This window comes from Gorilla gorilla, chromosome 20 (assembly GCF_029281585.2).
Source record: "Gorilla gorilla gorilla isolate KB3781 chromosome 20, NHGRI_mGorGor1-v2.1_pri, whole genome shotgun sequence".
NCBI lineage: Eukaryota > Metazoa > Chordata > Mammalia > Primates > Hominidae > Gorilla > Gorilla gorilla.
Window position 1 is genome coordinate 58,140,075 of NC_073244.2, and position 18,809 is coordinate 58,158,883.

General features: G+C 54.8%; 1 protein-coding gene across 2 annotated transcripts; it reads right to left on the bottom strand.

Annotated features, from left to right (window-relative positions):
• Positions 1 to 9,444: 9,444 nt before the first annotated feature.
• On the bottom strand, positions 9,445 to 14,114 carry PTGIR (prostaglandin I2 receptor). Of its 2 annotated transcripts, XM_055369811.2 has the most exons (3): positions 13,969 to 14,114; positions 12,435 to 13,214; positions 9,445 to 10,650 (listed from the first exon to the last, which is right to left on the bottom strand). In XM_055369811.2, exons 2-3 carry the CDS (start codon positions 13,200 to 13,202, stop codon positions 10,258 to 10,260), a joined length of 1,161 nt encoding a protein of 386 aa, XP_055225786.1. In that variant the 5' UTR covers positions 13,203 to 13,214; positions 13,969 to 14,114; the 3' UTR covers positions 9,445 to 10,257. The 2 variants fall into 2 exon arrangements, with proteins under 2 accessions (XP_055225786.1, XP_063557543.1); XM_063701473.1 differs by having other exon boundaries at positions 12,435 to 14,088.
• Between the last annotated feature and the right edge of the window lie 4,695 nt (positions 14,115 to 18,809).

Genomic DNA, 18,809 nt, shown 5'->3' on the forward strand with positions numbered 1-18,809 from the left:
ACATGCCTGTAATCCTCCTACTTTGAGAGGCTGAGGCAGGAGGATTGCTTGATGCCAAGAGTTTGAGACCAGCCTGGGCAACATAGCAAGACCCTCCCATTCCAGTGGGGCTATAGTGGAGGGATGGGTCAGAATCCTCAAGGGCTCTTCTCATTCTCCCTCAGGGCAATGGGGAATGAGAGGTTAATAAGCATTTTCTTTAACTTCTGAGCTTCTCACACAGGAGCTGGGCAAGGGTGGAGCAGAGACAGAAGTCAGTGGAATAAAAAGAGGTCTTTCCACTCATCTGCACTTGGCCTCAGAGGGCAGGGGAAGCCTGGCCCAATCCCAGGGCCCTCCTTGTGGCAGAGAGATCAGGCCTCGGCTGGGTTTTCCTGGTGCATCCCAGTCACCGGAGCCAGCGGCGAGGGTGGAGACATTGGGAGTGGCAGGCCATTTTCCAGGGCCCCAACTTCTGGGCCCCCTTTTCCTGCCACCTGGTTGTGGCTTGGCATTTGGTGGTGCAGTAAAGACGGTAGAGTGTAGTGGGTAACTTGGGGTCTGAGCAAAAGCACCTGCCTTAGCCTTCCGGTTCCAGCACTTACCTGCCTTGTGGCCTTGGGCAGATGCCTTAGAGTTTCTGGACCTCAATGACCCAGTCCACAAAATGGGGGTATAATGGTACCTGCCTCCTGAGCTGAGGATTGGATGAGGCTACAGGAAGGAGGGGGGTGTGCAGTGCTCAGGAAGTCTTCTGTGAGCACCTGCCGCCATTGGCTGGGTGCTTCCTGCTTCATGGGCTGCCTTTGAAGCTCTGCATCCATGAGCTCATCGGAGCCTTAAAGCAACCATTTGGGCTGGATGCCATTAGTTCCCATTTTGCTGACCAGGAAACTGAGGCCCAGAGAAGTGAAGTCACTACTGCAAGGTTATGAAGTAGGAAGTGACACAGCCGGAATCTGAACCAGATCTAACCCTGAGGAGTTTAAAATGGTAGTTTAAAAACAGACAGACTTCAAGCAGGCCAGAGCCAGAGCCAGTGGGGAGGCCAGGCTGAGGCTGGCGTCCCAGTGGTGGGGTCTGAAATGGGAGCTGCCCCCTTAGCAGTAAGGGTACCTGAGGAAAATTCTGGTCTAGTAGTTGAGTCAAAGATGGGCTGTGGTTTCCCACAGGATTGGGCTCAAATCCCAGGTTGAGACTCACTCACAAGAGTGAGTCTTCATGCTCACTAAGTCCCAAGGGGCCACCTCTGCCACTTCAATAAACTTGGAGCAGCGATTTAACTTCCCTCGGCCTCCATTTACAAGTCTGCAAAATGGCAAATGATAATAATCTGTAAAGGAAGACGATACAAATATCCACCAACTTGGGTTGTGCCAAACTTTTTTTTTTTTTTTTTGAGATGGAGCCTCACTCTTGTCTCCCAGGCTGGAGTGCAATGGCATGATCTCGGTTCACTGCAACCTCTGCCTCCCAGGTTCAAGTGATTCTCCTGCCTCAGCCTCCCGAGTAGCTGGGATTACAGGTGTCTGCCACCACGCCTGGCTAATTTTTATATTTTTGTAGAGACAGGTTTTCACCACGTTGGCCAGGCTGGTCTCGAACTCCTGACCTCAGGTGATCCACCTGTCTTTGCCTCCCAAAGCTCTGGGATTACAGGTGTGAGCCACCACACCTAGCTTTTTTGTTTTTTGTTTTTTGTTTTTTTTTTGAGATGGAGTCTCACTGTGTCGCCCAGGCTGGAGTGCAGTGCTGCAATCTCAGCTCACTGCAACCTTCACCTCCCAGGTTCAAGCCATTCTTCTGCCTCAGACTACCCAGTAGCTGGGATTACAGGTTCCCCCCACCACGCCTGGCTAATTTTTGTATTTTTAATTTTTAAAATTTATTTATTTATTTATTTATTTTGAGACAGAGTCTCACACTGTTGCCCGGGCTGGAGTGCAATGGCGAGATCTCGGCTCACTGCAACCTCCGCCTCCCAGGTTCAACTGATTCTCCTGCCTCAGCCTCCTGAGCAGCTGGGATTACAGGCACCCACCACCACACCTGGCTAATTTTTTGTATTTTTAGTAGAGACGGGGTTTCACTATGTTGGCCAGGCTGGTCTTGAACTCCTGACCTCGTGATCTGCCTGCCTCAGCCTCCCAAAATGCTGAGATTATAGGCGTGAGCCACCGTGCCCAGCCTGTATTTTTATTTTTTATTTTATTTTATTTTTTGAAATGGAGTTTGGCTCTTGTTGCCCAGACTGTAGTGCAATGGCACAATCTCAGCTCACTGCAACCTCCGCCTCCCAGGTTCAAGCGATTCTCCCGCCTCAGCCTCCCTAGTAGCTGGGATTACAGGCGCCTGCCACCACACCCAGCTAATTTTTGTATTTTGGTAGAAACGGGGTTTCACCATGTTGGCCAGGCTGGTTTCTAATTCCTGACCTCAAATGACCTCCGCCTGCCTCAACCTCCCAAAGTGCTGGGATGCCAAACTCTCTTTTCGCCTCCCCCTACCCCCCCCCCCCACATCTCCCCTTCCCCCCCAGCCTAGGCTGGAATGCAGTGGCGCCATCTCGGCTCACTGCAACTTCCGCCTCCCAGGTTCAAGCAATTCTCCTGCCTCAGCCTCCTGAATAGCTGGGATCACAGGCGCCACGCCCCACTAATTTCTTTTGTATTTTAGTAGAGACGGGGTTTCACCGTGTTGCCCAGGCTGGTCTCAAACTCAGGCAATCCGCCCGCCTCAGCCTCCCAAAGTACTAGGATTACAGGCGTGAGCCACCGCGCCCGGCCGTGCCAAACTTTACAGACATCATTTCACTTAGTTCATACCCAGGCTGGATGGACTGATTCTAAAACGCAGCACCCGCTCAAGGTGTGCGGACCCTGCCCAGGCTTGCCGGCAGGAGTCACTAGAGAAATCTGGCAGTAGAGGAGTGGAGGCCGGGCAGGTGAAGCCTCTTGCCCCACACTTACTGGAAGCAGCTGAGCGGGGTCTCAAAGCCCAGCGCACTCGGATCCCAACGCCCACGCCTTCTCCCACCGCATCCCGGTACCCATGCTTCTCAGCGGCCTAGCAGTAGTTTCCCCCTTGGGCCCTATGTTTTGAAAGACTTTTACTGCCAGACAGGCTACATTATTAAATAATCATGACTTCCCTTCCCATTTTTTATTAATCAAAGACAAATAGACCGCACTCAGCTTCTAAAGGCCCCTGGGCAAGCGCTGAGGGGAGCCGGCTCCAGCCCAAAGAAGAGAAATGCCTGGACCGGGAGTCATTTCCAGTTCAGCCTCGCAGGTCTACTAGACCAGCTCAAAACCTGTCCTGAGAAAGTGACTTAGAGAAGGGGACTTACCAGGGATGCCCAACCAGGGCCGCCTGGGATCCTTGGGCTCCCAAGGATCCCCTCACTTCCCAGAGGGTGGCTCTGGGGCCACTCCTGAGTGTCACTCCCAGTGTGACCAGCAGGTGGGGCAATGACCACGGAAGACCCTGAAGAGCTGCAACTCCCAGGCCCAGCCCACGGCATAAGTCTGTGTGCGCCGGTGTTTAAGTCCCATTTGTGGGTCAGGCCGGGTGCTAGGGAGATGGGAATGAATAAAAAGAAAGAAATCGTAAAATGAATCAAGTCCCCTTGAGTCCCCCGTTCCCAGCACATCACTTCCTGAGCCCCACCCCAGACTAGGGCAGGCGCCTAGAGCAGTCAGCCTCTGTGTCTGCTGGTTTGAGCCAACTGCAGATCAAAAATATTCAAAACACACAGGGTGCGGTGGCTCAAGCCTATAATCCCAGCGCTTTGGGAGGCTGAGGTAGATGGATCACCTGAGGTCAGGAGTTTGAGACCAGCCTGGCCAACATGATGAAACCCCATCTCTACTAAAAATACAAAAATTAGCCAGGTAAGCTGGGAGCGGTGGCTCACGCTTCTAATCCCAGCACTTTGGGAGACCAAGGCAGGTAGATTATTTGAGGTCAGGAGTTCGAGACCAGCCTGGCCAACATACTGAAACCCCGTTCCTACTAAAAATTCAAAAATTAGCCGGGCGGTAGTGGTGCGCACCTGTAGTCCCAGCTACTCAGGAGGCTGAGGCAGGAGAATTGTTTGAACCCAGGGGGCAGAGGTTGGAGCGAGCTGAGATAGAGCCACTGTACTCCAGTCTGGGCAACAGTGAGACCCTGTCTGCCCCACCCCCCCCCAAAAAAAATTAGCCAGGTGTGGTGGGCTCCTATAATCTCAGGTAGTCGAGAGGCTGAGGCCCAAGAATTGCTTGAACCCAGGAGGTGGAGGTTGCAGTGAGCCGAGATTGCGCCACTGCACACTTGGGTGACATAGCGAGACTCCGTCTCAAAAAACAAAACAAAACAAAAACACAATAAAATATACAACTTTTAAAACAATACAGTATAATTATTTACATAGCATTTGCATTGAATTAGGTGTTATAGGTAATCTAGAGATGAGTTAAAGTATAAAGGAGGACGTATGTAGGTTATATACAAATATGACACCATTGTATATAAGGAACTTGAGCATCCACAGATTTTGGTATCCCAGGAGGGTCCTGAAACCAATCCCCCTAGGATACCGAGGGATGACTGTCTATATTTTCACAGATCCTTGTACTGTGCCCTCTTAGTACAGCTTGTGATTTTGTGTCTGAGCTGCTTATTATAAAACATTTTTTTTTGAGACGGAGTCTCACTCTGTCACCCAGGCTGGGGTGCAGTAGTGTGATCTTGGCTCACTGCAAGCTCCACCTCCCCGGTTCACGCCATTCTCCTGCCTCAGCCTCCCAAGTAGCTGGGACTATGGGTGCCCACCACCACGCCCGGCTAATTTTTTTGTATTTTTAGTAGAGACGGGGTTTCACTGTGTTAGCCAGGATGGTCTCGATCTCCTGACCTCGTGATCCACCCGCCTCAGCCTCCCAAAGTGCTGGGATTACAGGAGTGAGCCACCACGCCCAGCCAAAACATTTTTTTTTAGACAGAGTCTCACTCTGTCGCCCAGGCTGGAGTGCAGTTGTGTGATCTCGGCTCACTGTAGCATCAACCTCCCGGACCCAAGCAATCCTCCCAACTCCACCTCCCAAGTCGCTGGGAATATAGGCACAGACCACCACGCCCAGCTAATTTTTGTGTTTTCTGTAGCGAAGAGGTTTTACCATATCACCCAGGCTGCTCTTGAACTCCTGGGCTCAAGCGATCCACCTGCCTCGGCCTCCCAAAATGCTGGGATTACAGGTGTGTGCCACTGCGCCCGACCTTTGTAACACATTTTTATGTGATTATTCAATCACCCATGTGGATCGTGAATGAGGTAGGGTCAAGGCTATGTCAGTCACCATTATATTCCCAGTGGGCACGAGGCAGCCTCGGGTCCAGACCAGAGCAACTCAAGGTAATGTATGTTGAGTTAATGAATATATAGGAGGCTTAGAAGGGAGGCATCAGATGCCCCAAGTTGGAGGTGTAAGCACGACAGAAATGCTTTTTTTTTTTTTTTTTAGATGAAGTCTCACTCTGTCGTCCAGGCTGGAGTGCAGTGGCGTGATCTCGGCTCACTGCAACCTCTGCCTCCCGGGTTCAAGTGATTCTCCTGCCTCAGCCTCCCAAGTATCTGGGAATGCAGGTGCCCGCCACCACACCCAGCTAATTTTTGTATGTTTAGTAGAGATGGGATTTCACCATATTGGCCAGGTTGGTCTCAAACTCCTGACCTTGTGATCTGCCTGCATCAGCCTCCCAAAGTGCTGGGATTACAGGCATGAGCCACCGCACCTGGCCAGAAACCCTTCTCTTAACTTGGTTCACTTTCTTCTAAACCTCAGGTCCCCGCTCAGCCATCCCCTCCTTTCAGAAGCCCTCCTGCCTAGACACCCTTCCACCCTGCTTCATGACCATTCCGAGGACAGGGCTGTCTCCCCCACCGAACTGAGCTACAGGAGGGCAGGGCCAGGTCTATCTCTATCACTGCCATGTCACCAGCATCACAGGGACAAGCCCTGACATACAGTAGTCCCTCAACAAGACCCTGTGGAGCAGGTGAGCAGACACACGTCCTTGCCATGGCAGGCTGTGGCCAGTGCCATCGTGCAGCCGAAAAAGTTCTGAGGGCCTGCTGAGGCAGGAGTGGTTGCATCTTCAAGGAGGAAAAATGTAAGAAAGAATTTGAAGGGCAAGGGTGTTTTTGACGGATGGAAAAGGGAAAAAACAGTTCCAGGAAGAGTGAGCTCAATAAGCAAAGATGCGGGGGCCCAAAATGTCACGGCCTCTTTGGGGAAACCGCAGCCATCTGTTGCGGCCTCAGCCAAGGCCTGCAGGGGAGTGGGAGCGCGGGAGCTGGCCAGGAGCCTCCAGGTGGCGCCTGAGCCCTGGGAGCTTTCCAAGGCTGGCAGGGACTGCCAGATAGAGCTCTCTGGACAGGACCCGGGCAGCTGGCAGAGAGGATGAACTTGGACAGTCAGGGGCCAGGATCCCATCTAGGAGGAGTTTCCAAATCACCCCCGAGGGGCAAAGGGTGGATGGGGGGCATTGTCTGAAAACCTCTGGCCTGTTAGACAGTGTAGACACCCAGGTCAGAGGTGGGGTGAGGGGAGGGGGTCTGCAGTAAACAGTGAGATTTCAGGCCCTGGGGGAGTAAGAGCCCACAGAACCCCAGCTTCTACGTTGCATCCTCACTTCCCCTTAATCCTCATCTGAAAAATGGGAATGAGAGCAGCATCCACCGCAGGCAAGGATGCTGTGGTTCAATGCTCAGCTCTGCCTGGTACACAGTGAGCCCTCAGAGGTCAGATGGGCAGAACTGACCCACCTTTGGGGGTGACACAGAGAGAGGAGGTGAGCACCCTTCAATGCCCTTCTCCAGAACCCCCCATCCCTTCCTCACCATCCTCTGTTGGGGGTAGGAGGGTTGGCCAAGGTTTGGCCAGGCTTGGTGACAAAGTCAGGTCCCAATCTGATGTTTGTCAACCTGTTGTGTTTTTGCTTTTAACAAGTGGCTTTTTTTTTTTCTTTGAGGCAGAGTCTGGCTCTGTCACCCAGACTGGAGTAAACATCTCGGCTCACTGCAACCTCTGCCTCCCAGGTTCAAGCAATTCTCGTGCCTCAGCCTCCCGAGTAGCTGGGACTACATGTGTGCGCTACCACACCTGGCTAATTTTTGTATTTTTTTTTTTTTTTTTTTTTTTTGAGACGGAGTCTGGCTCTGTTGCCCAGGCTGGAGTGCTGTGGCGCGATCTCGGCTCACTGCAAGCTCTGCCTCCCGGGTTCACACCATTCTCCTGCCTCAGCCTCCCGAGTAGCTGGGACTACAGGCGCCCGCCACCACGCCCGGCTAATTTTTTGTATTTTTAGTACAGATAGGGTTTCACTGTGTTAGCCAGGATGGTCTCGATCTCCTGACCTGGTGATCCGCCCGCCTCGGCCTCCCAAAGTGCTGGGATTACAGGCGTGAGCCACTGCGCCCGGCCTAATTTTTGTATTTTTAGTAGAGATGGGGTTTCACCATGTTGGCCAGGCTGGTCTCAAACTCCTGACCTCAGGTGATCCTCCTGCCTTGGCCTCCCAAAGTGTTGGGATTACAGGTGTTAGCCACCACGACAGGCCAGCACCCAGCTAATTTTTTTATTATTATTTGTAGAAACGGGTTCTTGATATGTTGCCCAGGCTGGTCTTGAACTCCTGGGCTCAGGGGATCCTCCTGCCTCAGCCTCCCAAAATGCAGGGATTACAGATGGGAATCACCTCGCCCTGCCTACTTACTTTATTTTTTTTATTTTTTTTTAATCGCAGTAAGATACACATAACATAAAAGTTGCTATTTTAACCATTCAAAGTTACAATTCAGTGGCATTCAGTGCATTCACACTGTTGAGCAACCCTCACTACTATCCAATTCCAGAACATTTTCATCACCCCAAAGGGGAACCCCAAGCTCATTCATGGGTGACCTTGACCTGTTTTTAACTCTCCCAGACACCCCTTGTTCTGCTTTATTGTGATTTGAAACATGGTTACCTGGGCGGGGTGGGGGAAGTCAAAACACCTGAACCAGAGCCGGGAGGTGCTTTGCTTTTAAATTGTATCTGTCCAAATAACAATAGCAACAGCTACAGCAATGGCAATCATAGTGACATTTCTTATGGGCTTTATTCCAAGCCCTGAGCTAATTTGCTTTTCAGAGGGAATTGCTTAATCCCCAAAGCTGCCATGTAAGCTAAGTGCTAGATTATGATCAAAAGGAAACCAAGGTGTCCCGGAGTGGATAGATGGGCCTGCTCCAAGCCCACGCCCACTCGCTGTGTGAGTCGGGACAGGTGGATTATCATCTCTGGACCTGGACTCCATCTTCTGTAGAAAGGACTTATTGCTGGGCTCAGAGGCTCCCACCTGTAATCCAAGCATTTTGGGAGGCTGAGGTGGGAGGATCACTTGAGGTCAGGAGTTCGAGACCAGCCTGGCCAACGTGACGAAACCCCGTCTCTACTACAAATACAAAAAAATTGGCCAGAGGTGGTGGTGCACGCCTGTAATCCCAGCTACTCGGGAGGCTGAGGCAGGGGAATCACTTGAACCCGGGAGGCGGAGTTTGCAGTGAGCCAAGATGGTGCCACTGCACTCCAGCCTGGGCGACAGAGCGATATTCCGTCTCAAAAAAGAAAGAAAGAAAGAAAGAAAGGATTTATAATAGGTTGCCCTGTGGATGGAGTGGGAGGAAGCGCTGCCTACCCCTGGAAGAGTTGGCTGCTGTTGTCCTCATGGGAGGCTCAGGCCTCACGTACCGCACCTCTCCCCAAGTGTGGATTTTTTGTTTTAACAGAGGGGGAGAGTAGGAAAGGGGAACTGGGACTGGCAGTGCAGTGGGGCTGGGTGGGGTGAGTTCCCACTCACCCTCCCCCACCCTAAACGCCTACTCACTTCCTTCCATGCTCGTCAGCTCACTCCTGAGCACCCTCCATCCTGGGCCTCTCTGAGGGCAGGGAGTGGTCATGAGAAGCTGGTGTGGATGGCAGGTTGGAAATCACCCCGGCAGGGCCCAGGGTGGAGTAGGGGCTTGTCTGTGTCCTTAACACCAGGCAATCAGCACTGCTGAATTTCATTGGAAGGTTGAGGGTTTTTTGGGGTTTTGTTTTTGAGACAGTGTCACTCCGTCACCCAGTGGCACGATCTCAGCTCACTGCAGCCTCAACCTCCCACGTTCAGGTGATCCTCTTGTCTCAACCTTCCTAGGAGCTGGGACTACAGGTGTGCACCACCACGCCCAGCTAATTTTTAAAATTTTTTTGTAGAGACAAGTTCTCGATATATTGCCCGGGCTGGTCTCAAACTCCTGGGCTCAAGTGATCCTCCCACCTGAACCTCCCAAAGTGCTGGGATTACAGGCTTGTGCTATGGTGCCCAGCCAAGTATCTGTTGAATGAATGAATGAATGAAATCTTGGTGAGGGCTCTAAGGACACATAACATGAGGTCAGGCTCTGCAGGGAGGCTTTTATTTATTCAGGACCCTGGGGACAGGCACAGGACTTAGGTTTGTGTTCTGGGGCAGTCCCTGGGATCCGCAGCCCCCACCTTTCATCTGCCAGCTTCTCCATCTGTCTCCCCACCACCTGCACCCCCCCCAGTTCTCATCTTGCAGCCCGTCAAGCTAGGTGGAATGTCTCAGCCCCTTTTTGTACCAAGCACATGTCCTGCGTCATCACCCACAATGCAGCAGCCTCCCCTTCCTCCCATTGCCCCTTTGGGATGCCAGGGCTCCCAAGCCTGATGGGGGACCAGCGGCAAGGGAAGGCAGGGAGCTTTTCCAATAACTGTGGTTTTTGTGGAGCAGAGAGGGGCTGGTTCTTGGAGTGGCTTGGTAGAGGGGGAGGGCCATCCCCTGGGGACTTGGGGTGGGCAGTTGGGCCCCCTAAGTGGACGCAGATTGGAGCCAGCACCCAGACCAGAGCAGACCTGAGTGTACAGAAGCCGCTGGGAACTTCTCCGCCTTCTAAATATTTAGACAGTGAGATGGATGGGGAATCCAGGGCCAGAGCAGGTCGGCCAGGCCACTGGTTATTTTGAGAGAACCATTCTTTCTGCACTCCAGGATAAACGTTTCCTCTGTCCCTCACTCTCTTCCCAGAGCCAGCAGCGACTGTCCTGCCGCAGGAGAAACAGCAGCTGATCGGCCCCAGAGTTTGGGGGCCAAGGTTCCAGCATCCGCAGCCATCAGCCATGTCCCTGATTTTCTGGCTCTTGTCGCCCGAAGACAGGGCAGAGATCACAGGGTCAGCTCGAAATGTCAGCAGAGGGAGCAGGCGACGCTGGCTTCTGCTTTGGACGACGTTCCCACGGCGCTGCCGCTGGACTGCTGTGTGAGAGGCAAGGGCTCCACCTGCCCCTCGCCCCAAGCTGACAAAGGCACCCAGCTCCCCTCCTTTCCCACAGGAGCAGAGGGGGCCCTTGGGTCCCTCCTCCCGGAGGCGAGCTGGGAAAGGGGTGTCTGCGAGTCGCCGTGGGCAGGCCCGAGGCACAGGCAGCAGACCCAGAGCTTGAGTCGCTGGAAGACAGCCTTGCGGAAAAGGATGAAGACCCAGGGGTCCAGGATGGGGTTGAAGGCGTAGAAGCGGAAGGCAAGGAGGTCCCCCATCTCACTGCTGCTGTCAGGGGCGACGGCCTGGGTGAAGCAGCGGATCTGAGGGCAGGGTGAGGGCGTCAAGGAGCACCCAGGAGTCCTCAGCCTCCCCACCCTGGCTGCCTCCTCCCACTTGCTTACCAGGGATGAGGTAGGGGTGACATGTCAGAGGGGAAGGAGATAAGATAAAGACTAAGTAACAAATGTATCTGGGGAACACAGGGAGAGAAAGCCCCAGGAAATTGCCAGAGATGCCTAAGGGGAGAGGGATGGGGGCCAGGTATGTGGGTCCCCCCACCCTTAGAAGCTGGGAGGACCCTCGGGCTCCACAGATTTTTGAGTATAACGTCCCTGCAAGAAGGCGGCGCCACCCGGCTGGGCCCCCTGAAACTGCCGCAGAGCTGTGGTGGTGCCTGTGTGTATCTGTCCACAGCATCTGAGTCTCTGAGTCAGAGTAACCCCCAAAAAAGATTTAAGGACCCCCCAATCCAGCCTGGCCTCTTGCATTTTACAGAAACAGAAACTGAGGCTCAGAAGAAAGGTGGCACGACCAGGTGTCACAGACACTGAGTGGGTACCGGGGTCTGTGCCACTCCCATTGGGGAGGGGCAGGACAGGAGTCCCCGCAGGAAACCGAGGTGCAGAGGCAAGGGTGGGGCCTGCTCTGAGGCAGAGGGGAGCCAGGTAGGTGGGAGATCAGGCTCTACAATCGAAGGACCCAGGACCAGGACCTGGCTCTGTGTGACTGTGGGCGAAAGACACTGCCCCTCATCTGTAAAAACGGGGATGGGAGAGAATGTTCTCTTGGTTTCCTGCCAAATACTGTAGAATGGGTGGCTATGATCATTTTGAAAATTATCTTAGGAAGTATCTGTAAGCCACTAAGCACGGGGCAGGCATAGAGAAGCGCTCAATGAGTGGTGGCCTTGTCATTACAGGGGTGGGGAAGGATGGGGGATGCATTTCATCATGTGGGGCTCAGGATGCCTAAGCTGGGAGACAAGGTATCAGAAGAAGTCAGATGCAGAAAGACCCCTCCAGAAAGCCAGGAGCTGTCTGACTGAGGACCAAGCCTCTGTCTGATTTGTTTTTGTTTTCTTTGTTTTTGTTTTGAGACAAGGTCTTGCTCTGTCAGCTAGGCTGGGATGCAGTGGTATAATCACAGCTCACTGCAGCCTCAACCTCCCAGGACGGAGCAATCCTCCCACCTCAGCCTCACGAGTAGCTGAGACCACAGGCACAGGCCATCATGCCAGGCTAATTTCTAAATGTTCCATAGAGATGGGGTTTCACCACGTTGCCCAGGCTGGTCTCAAACCTCTGGGCTCAAGTGATCCTCCTGCCTCGCCTTTCTTTTTCTTCTTATTTTTTATTTTTTATTTTTTTGAGACGGGGTCTCACTCTGTCACCCAGGCTGTAGTGCAGTGGCACGATCTCAGCTCACTGCAACCTCCGCCTCCCGGGTTCAAGCGATTCTCCTGCCTCAGCCTCCCAAGTAGCTGGGACTTCAGGCATGTGCCACTACGTCCGGCTACTTTTTATTTATTTATTTGTTGTATTTTTAGTAGAGACAGGGTTTCATCATGTTGGCCAGACTGGTCTCGAACTCCTGACCTCAAATGATCTGCCCGCCTCGGCCTCCCAAAGTGCTGGGATTACAGGTGTGAGCCACCGCATCCGGTCCTGCCTCGGCCTTTCTACATGCTGGGATTACAGGCGTGAGCCACCATGCCCACGATGTCTGACCTCTTTTGAGCCTCAGTATCCCCATCTGTGACATGGGCACAACCCACAGAGCTGCCCTCCTCCTCTCCCCACTCCTCCCGGCTCCGGAGGGGACTCACCGTGAGAGGCAGGGAGCACACGGCCATGACCACTGTCATGAGGGCCAGCAGGATCAGGTGGTCTACCTCGTCCTCTCCGGTGCGCGGCCGTGGACCCAGAGAGCCCTGGTGGCGCTTCTGCTGGCGGTACATGCGGCAGAGGCTGAGGGTGACCGAGCCATTGCAGAGGAAGATGGCAGCCACCAGCAGGGCCACCAGGCCGGCGTAGGCCAGCGAGAAGGCGGCGCCGCCCGGCTGGGCCCACCGCATGCGGAGGAAGCACCAGCTGCCGGGGCAGTACTGCTGGTGTTGGCCCAGGCCCAGCAGGGGCAGCGCGCAGAAGAGGACGCAGAAGGCGTAGATGGCTGGCAGCGCCAGGCGGGCGCAGCGGGGCCCGTCCAGCTGCGCGTAGAGGTAGGGGTGGCTCAGCGCCAGGCAGCGCTCCACGGCCATGGCAAAGAGGATGAGCATGGACGCCAGGCCGAAGAAGGTCATGGCGAAGGCGAAGGCATCGCACAGCGCGGGGCCGCCTCGGGCCAGGCCCAGCAGGGAGCTGTTGCGCGCATAGGCCACGAACACGGCCGGGCTCAGGAAGCTGGTGCCCAGCAGGTCGGTGGCCGCCAGTCCGGTGACCAGCACCGCGAAGGCCGAGGGGCGCGCCGGTCGCCGTGCGCTCAGGATGCCCAGGGCCAGCCCGTTGCCCACCACGCCGGCCACGAACATCAGGGTGCTGGTGGCCGGCCCCACCGAGCCCCGCACGTAGGTGAGGTTCCTGCACGAATCCGCCATCCCAGATCTGGGCTGGAGGGTTCCCAAGGTGGGGGGTCAGAGGGAGCCAGGGCTACCCCCACCACCCAGCCCACTCAGATGTCCCTGCTGGCCAGTCCTTTTGGCAGTTGGGGCCTCCCAGCCAACCCCCAGTTCTCCTGTGTGTGCGGGTATGCAGTCCTCTCCCCTCTGGCTTCTCCAGTATCTCTCTCTCTGTCTCTCCCCACCTTCCTATTTCTCTTTCTCTCTTTCTTTTCTTTCGAGACAGAGTCTCACTCTGTTGTCCAGGATGGAGAGCAATGGCATGATCTCGGCTCACTGCAACCTCCACCTCCTGGGTTCAAGCGATTCTCCTGCCCCAGCCTCTGGAGTAGATGAGATTACAGGCGTCCACTACCACGCCCAGCTAATTTTTGTATTTTCAGTACAGACGGGGTTCCACCATGTTGGTCAGGCTGGTCTCGAACTCCTGACCTCAGGTGATCCATCCACCTTGGCTTCCCAAAGTGCTGAGATTACAGGCGTGAGCCACCATGCCTGACACCCACCCCCCCCGCCCCCCACCTCCTATTTCTTTCCTTCTCTAGCTCTGTTTCTGCCATTAAAGAGACAGAGAACATCCGGGCATTGCCAGTTCTTTCCCTCCCTGTCTCTTGGTCTCTTGCTGATATCTCCCTGTCTTTGTCCCCTCCCTTGTCCTTGTCCTCCCCGTACCTTTCTCCCTCTAACCCCACACCCTCTACCTGCTCCTGCTCTGTGTTGCTGCATCCCCAGCCCCTCACCGCACCTCTCCAGTCTTGCCCAGGCTCTCCTGTCCCGTGCGTCTGTGCCTTCACTTGCTTTGCTCCGCGTGTCTCTCGCTGCCTGTGTCGGTCTGTGTGTCAGCTTCTCCTTCCCTCCTCCCTCCGTCCCTCCCTCCCTCCCACCCTCCTCAGCTTGCCTGCTCACCCCAGCTTTTTCATTTCCTCTCTCTGCCCCGCCCTCCCTCACTGTTCTCCAGAGGCCCCCCTGGCACACTCCCCACTCCCCGTCCACCCGCCCAGTCCAGGATATCCATCTCCCATCGCTGCCTCCACTCTCCTCCCCACATCCTCTCTTGGTTCCCATCACTGAGCCACCTGCCACCTCCCCACACATAGGTCTCCTCCCTCCCCCAGTGTCTCCCTCTCTGGCCTGGGTGGGAAATTCCTGAGTCACCATCACTTAGGCTTGGAGCCTCCTGGGGTAGTAGGGGGCCTCTAGGAGGGACCTGAAGGGCACAGTTGACCAGGCTTCAGTGGGGTGGTCTTGGCCTGGGCTGTCTCAGGGTGGCCTCTGGGATCTATTCTGGGCTCCAGGCCCCGGGGCTGAGGACATTGCCCAGGGATTGAGAAATGACCAGGAAATTCCTCTCTGATGTAGTGTTTTCCAGACACCACTGAGAGTTCTGGTCCCTGGACACAATTCACTCCTTCCAGAAAGCTGAGGAAGGAGGCTTGGCCAGAGAGAGACATGCCAGTCCCTCGAGCCTGTCCCTGGGCACCCAGCTCACCCTGCAGAGACCGGAGAAGAAAGCATGAAGGGGCGTATTTGGTGTCCAGTTGTCAGGGACAGGCTTGGGAGACTTCCATGGCCCATGATGGAAAGGTAGCACTGGGCCACCATCTGACTTCTCTCATAGCACCCCTAGGCCCCAGGCCAAGCTCTGGTGACATTGACCTTCAGGAATCATATTTTGATCACAGGAAGCTGTCCACAGCTCCAACATTGCTGCCATATGTCCCCCACCCTCCCCAAACACAGCCAAGCCACCACCGCTGCAGCCTTGGGCCAGTGTGACAGACCCACGTGTTCCTGCTGCCCGCACAGCGTTCACGGGTCTCCCTTCCCACGGAGTCGGTGGCTTCCCAGGCAGCCTCCCAGCCCAAAAGGGCCAGATAAAACCTCAGAGACCCTCTCTGAGCCCCACTGTTTCTCAGGGGGACGGTCTCAAATCCATTCGACTTGGCTTCCTGTTTCCATCTGACCACCTTTTTTATTGCTGCGGGATGGTTCCAGGTGAGGAGAGGGAGCTGGTAGACTTCAGCCTCCTCTACTGTGCGTGGGGTAACACGGGCCTCAGGGGCCTGGTGGCCAGCCTCGGCCTGCAGTGCATCCCAGATTGGTCTTTGTAACAAGGAGAGAGGCTGTGCGGGTGTCTCTTGTCCAAGGCCAGGAGGGATGTGTCCAACCCAAGGACTGGACTGTGGGCAGCTGCCGTCTTGCCCTCTCTGTACCCTGGTGTGTGACCACAACCCCTTTGCCCCTTCCCCCCATCTCCCTATCACCCTTGCCCAGCTGGCACCCGCAGCTTCCAGCAGGGTGGACGCCCAAGTTCCAGCCCAACCGTGGCTCCCTAAGGGACCCCCCAGCCCTGCTCTGGGGGTGCCTGTACATGTGGGCTCCAGGTCCTGCCACGTTGTCCCGCCTCATGCCATGTGGTCCCCAGACAGACCAGAGGGAACTCAGGAAGTTACATCATATTAATGAAGGATGATGCCTGGCAGGCGTGCATCTTGTTTCGGCATCGGGGGGGGGGGGCCTCTGGTTCCCGGAGACTCCCTCTCTCGCTTCCTGTTACAAGGACAGTTAACATTCAGGAAGTCCCCTCTGCTCCCATGCCCAGTGGGGCCACAGTCAAACCCTCGTCCCTTCCAGGCCTCAGTTTCTTTTTTGTTGTTGTTTTTCTTTTTGCTTGTTTGTTTTTGTTTTGAGATGGAATCTTGCTCTGTCACCCAGGCTGGAGTACAGTGGCATGATCTCAGCTCACTGCAACCTCCGCCTTCCGGGTTCAAGCGACTCTCGTGCCTCAGCCTCCCGAGTAGCTGGGATTACAGGCATGTGCCACTGCGCCCAATTTTTATATTTTTAGTAGAGGTGGGGTTTCACCATGTTGGCCAGGCTGGTCTTGAACTCCTGACCTCAGGTGATCTGCCCGCCTTGGCCTCCCATAGTGCTGGGATTACAGGCGTGAACCACCATGCCTGGCTGTTCGTTTGTTTTTGAGACAGGGTCTTGCTCTGTTACCCAGGCTGGAGTGTAGTGCTGCAATCTCGGTTCACTGCAACCTCCACCTCTGGGGTTCAAGCGATCCTCCCACCTCAGCCTCCTGAGTAGCTGGGACTACAGGCACCCACTGCCACGCTAGCTAATTTTTGTATTTTTGTAAAGACAGGGTTTCACTGTGTCACCCAGGCTGGTCTCAAACTCCTGGACTCAAGTGATCTGCCTACCTCGGCTTCCCAAAGTGCTGGGATTATAGGCCACCACGCCTGGCCTCAGGCCTCAGTTTCCCCGCCGATGCCACTAGGAGCCATGAGCCCTCGCAACCCCAGGATTGGTTCTGTGTTCCTGCATCAGGAGCAGGTAGGGGTGGCAGTGACTGTGACTCCCTCCTAGTGAGGGGACTGAGTTCCCCAGGGTCCGTACTGGCGCCAGACATGCCTCAGTCACCTTGCCCTGAAACCCAGCCTCCTGCTTGGCCATGGCCCCAGCTAGCAGGGCCAAGCCCACAGCAGGGTCCCTACGGGGGTTCCACTCCCCAGCCAGGTGCCTTGGGGTAAGAAATCACCCACGGTGCGTTGTGCCAGGGGCAGCTTCCAGGGTGGGCGGAGCTATGGAAGGAACTGCCCTGGGGGCGTGGGTCCGTAGCCCTCCTCTCACACTCTCTCCACCCATGGCGAGGAACAGGACCAGGCCTCCCTGAGGGGGACCCTGAAGCAGCAGGGAAAAAGAGGAAGGACAGCTCAGAGACCACTGAGATTAGGGACGGACACACAGCACCCAGGAGGGGAGAGAGATCGAGGCTAGTGTGCTGGGGACTGTGGGTGTGTAACCGGATTGTGACTCTGTGTAGAGTTAGTGCAGCCCACGTGACCTAAGTGAGCATTTTTCTCAGCATTGTGATTGTGTTTGTGTGTGTATTGTGTGTATGTGTGTATTGTGAGCTCGTGGGACTTTGTGTACACATGGGCACACAGCTATGTTGTAGTTTTCTTTTGTTTTTGAGATGGAGTCTTGCTCTGTTGCCCAGGCTGGAGTGCAGTGGTGCCATCTCAGCTCACCACAACCTCCACCTCCCGGGTTCAAGTGATTCTCCTGCCTCAGCCTCCCGAGTAGCTGGGATTACAGGCACCCGCCACCACGCCCAGCTAATTTTTGTATTTTAGTACAGATGGGATTTCACTATGTTGGCCAGGCTGGTCTCAAACTCCTGATCTCAGGTGATCCGCTGGCCTCAGCCTCCCAAAGTTCTGGGATTACAGGTGTGAGCCACCGTGCGCAACCTAGCTTTTTTGAGACAGGGTTTCACTCTGTCACCGAGGCTGGAGTGCAGTGGCACGATCTCAGCTCACGGCAACCTCTACCTCGCAGGCTTAAGCAATCTTCCCACCTCAGCCTCCCAAATAGCTGGGACCACAAGTGCTCACCACCATGCCCAGCTAATATTTTTATTGTTTTGTAGAGATAGGATCCCACTATGTTGTCCAGGCTGGTCTCAAACTTATGGGCTCAAGTGATCCTCCCACCTTGGCCTCCCAATGCACTGGGATTACTGGCATGAACCACGGCACCTGGCCGAGAATGGTTTTTGGGTTTGTTGTTTGTTTGTTTGAGATGGATTCTCACTCTGTTGCCCAGGCTGGAGTGCAGTGGTGCCATCTCCGCTCACTGTAACCTCTGCCTCCCAGGTTCAAGCGATTCTCCTGCCTCAGTCTCCCAAGTTGCTGGGACTATAGGTGCGAGCCACCATGCTAGGCTAATTTTTGTATTTTTAGTAGAGATGGGATTTCGCCATGTTGGCCAAGCTGGTCTTGAACTCCTGACCTCAAGAGATCTGCCTGCCTTGGCCTCCCAAAGTGCTGAGATTACAGGCATGAGCCACCGCGCCTGGCTGAGGATGGGTTTTGAAGTTCATCTCCACCACTCACCAGTCAGTCACCATGTGACCTGAGAAAATGACTTCCCCTAGCAAAGCTTTGATGTTCTTCATCAAATGGCTGCCTTGACCTTGTTGGGGTGTTATGTGAAGATAAGAGACAGTTCCCCCTGCCTGCCTCTCAGGAAGCCCTCAAATAGCTGTTGATATTATTCATTCAACAAACCGTAACCAGCAGTTTACTGTGTGCTAAGAGCTGGGGACACAGAGGGGCTCAGAGGGCACAGCCCAGGAAGAGTGTTCTCAAACAGGTTTGTCCACCCAGTGTGGGGATCCTGAGCAGGGGTGCCTGCATCTGTTTTTTTTGTTGTTGTTGTTGTTGTTCTGAGATGGAATCTTGCTCTGTCGCCCAGGCTGGAGTGCAGTGGCGAGATCTCAGCTCACTGCAACCTCCACCTCCCGAGCTCAAGCGATGCTCCTGCCTCAGCCTCCTGAGTACCTGGGACTTCAGGCGCCCGCCACCATGCCTGATTAATTTTTGTATTTTTAGTAGAGGCGGGATTTCGCCATGTTGGCCAGGCTGGTCTCGAACTCATGACCTCAAGTGATCCGCCCAACTCGGCCTCACAAAGTGCTGGGATTACAGGCTTGACCCATCACGCCCAGCCCAGGCCTGCATCTGGAAGTGCCGCAGACCTAAGATCCTGGCTTGCCCTGGGCCTGACCCTCTC

Bases quoted from the DNA above. Each gene is read 5' to 3' on its own strand.
- PTGIR (XM_055369811.2), bottom strand. From the start codon at position 13,202: ATGGCGGATTCGTGCAGGAACCTCACCTACGTGCGGGGCTCGGTGGGG. The intron at 10,651-12,434 runs GTGAGTCCCCTC...CCCTGCCCTCAG, and splicing joins TGTGCTCCCTGCCTCTCACG to ATCCGCTGCTTCACCCAGGC.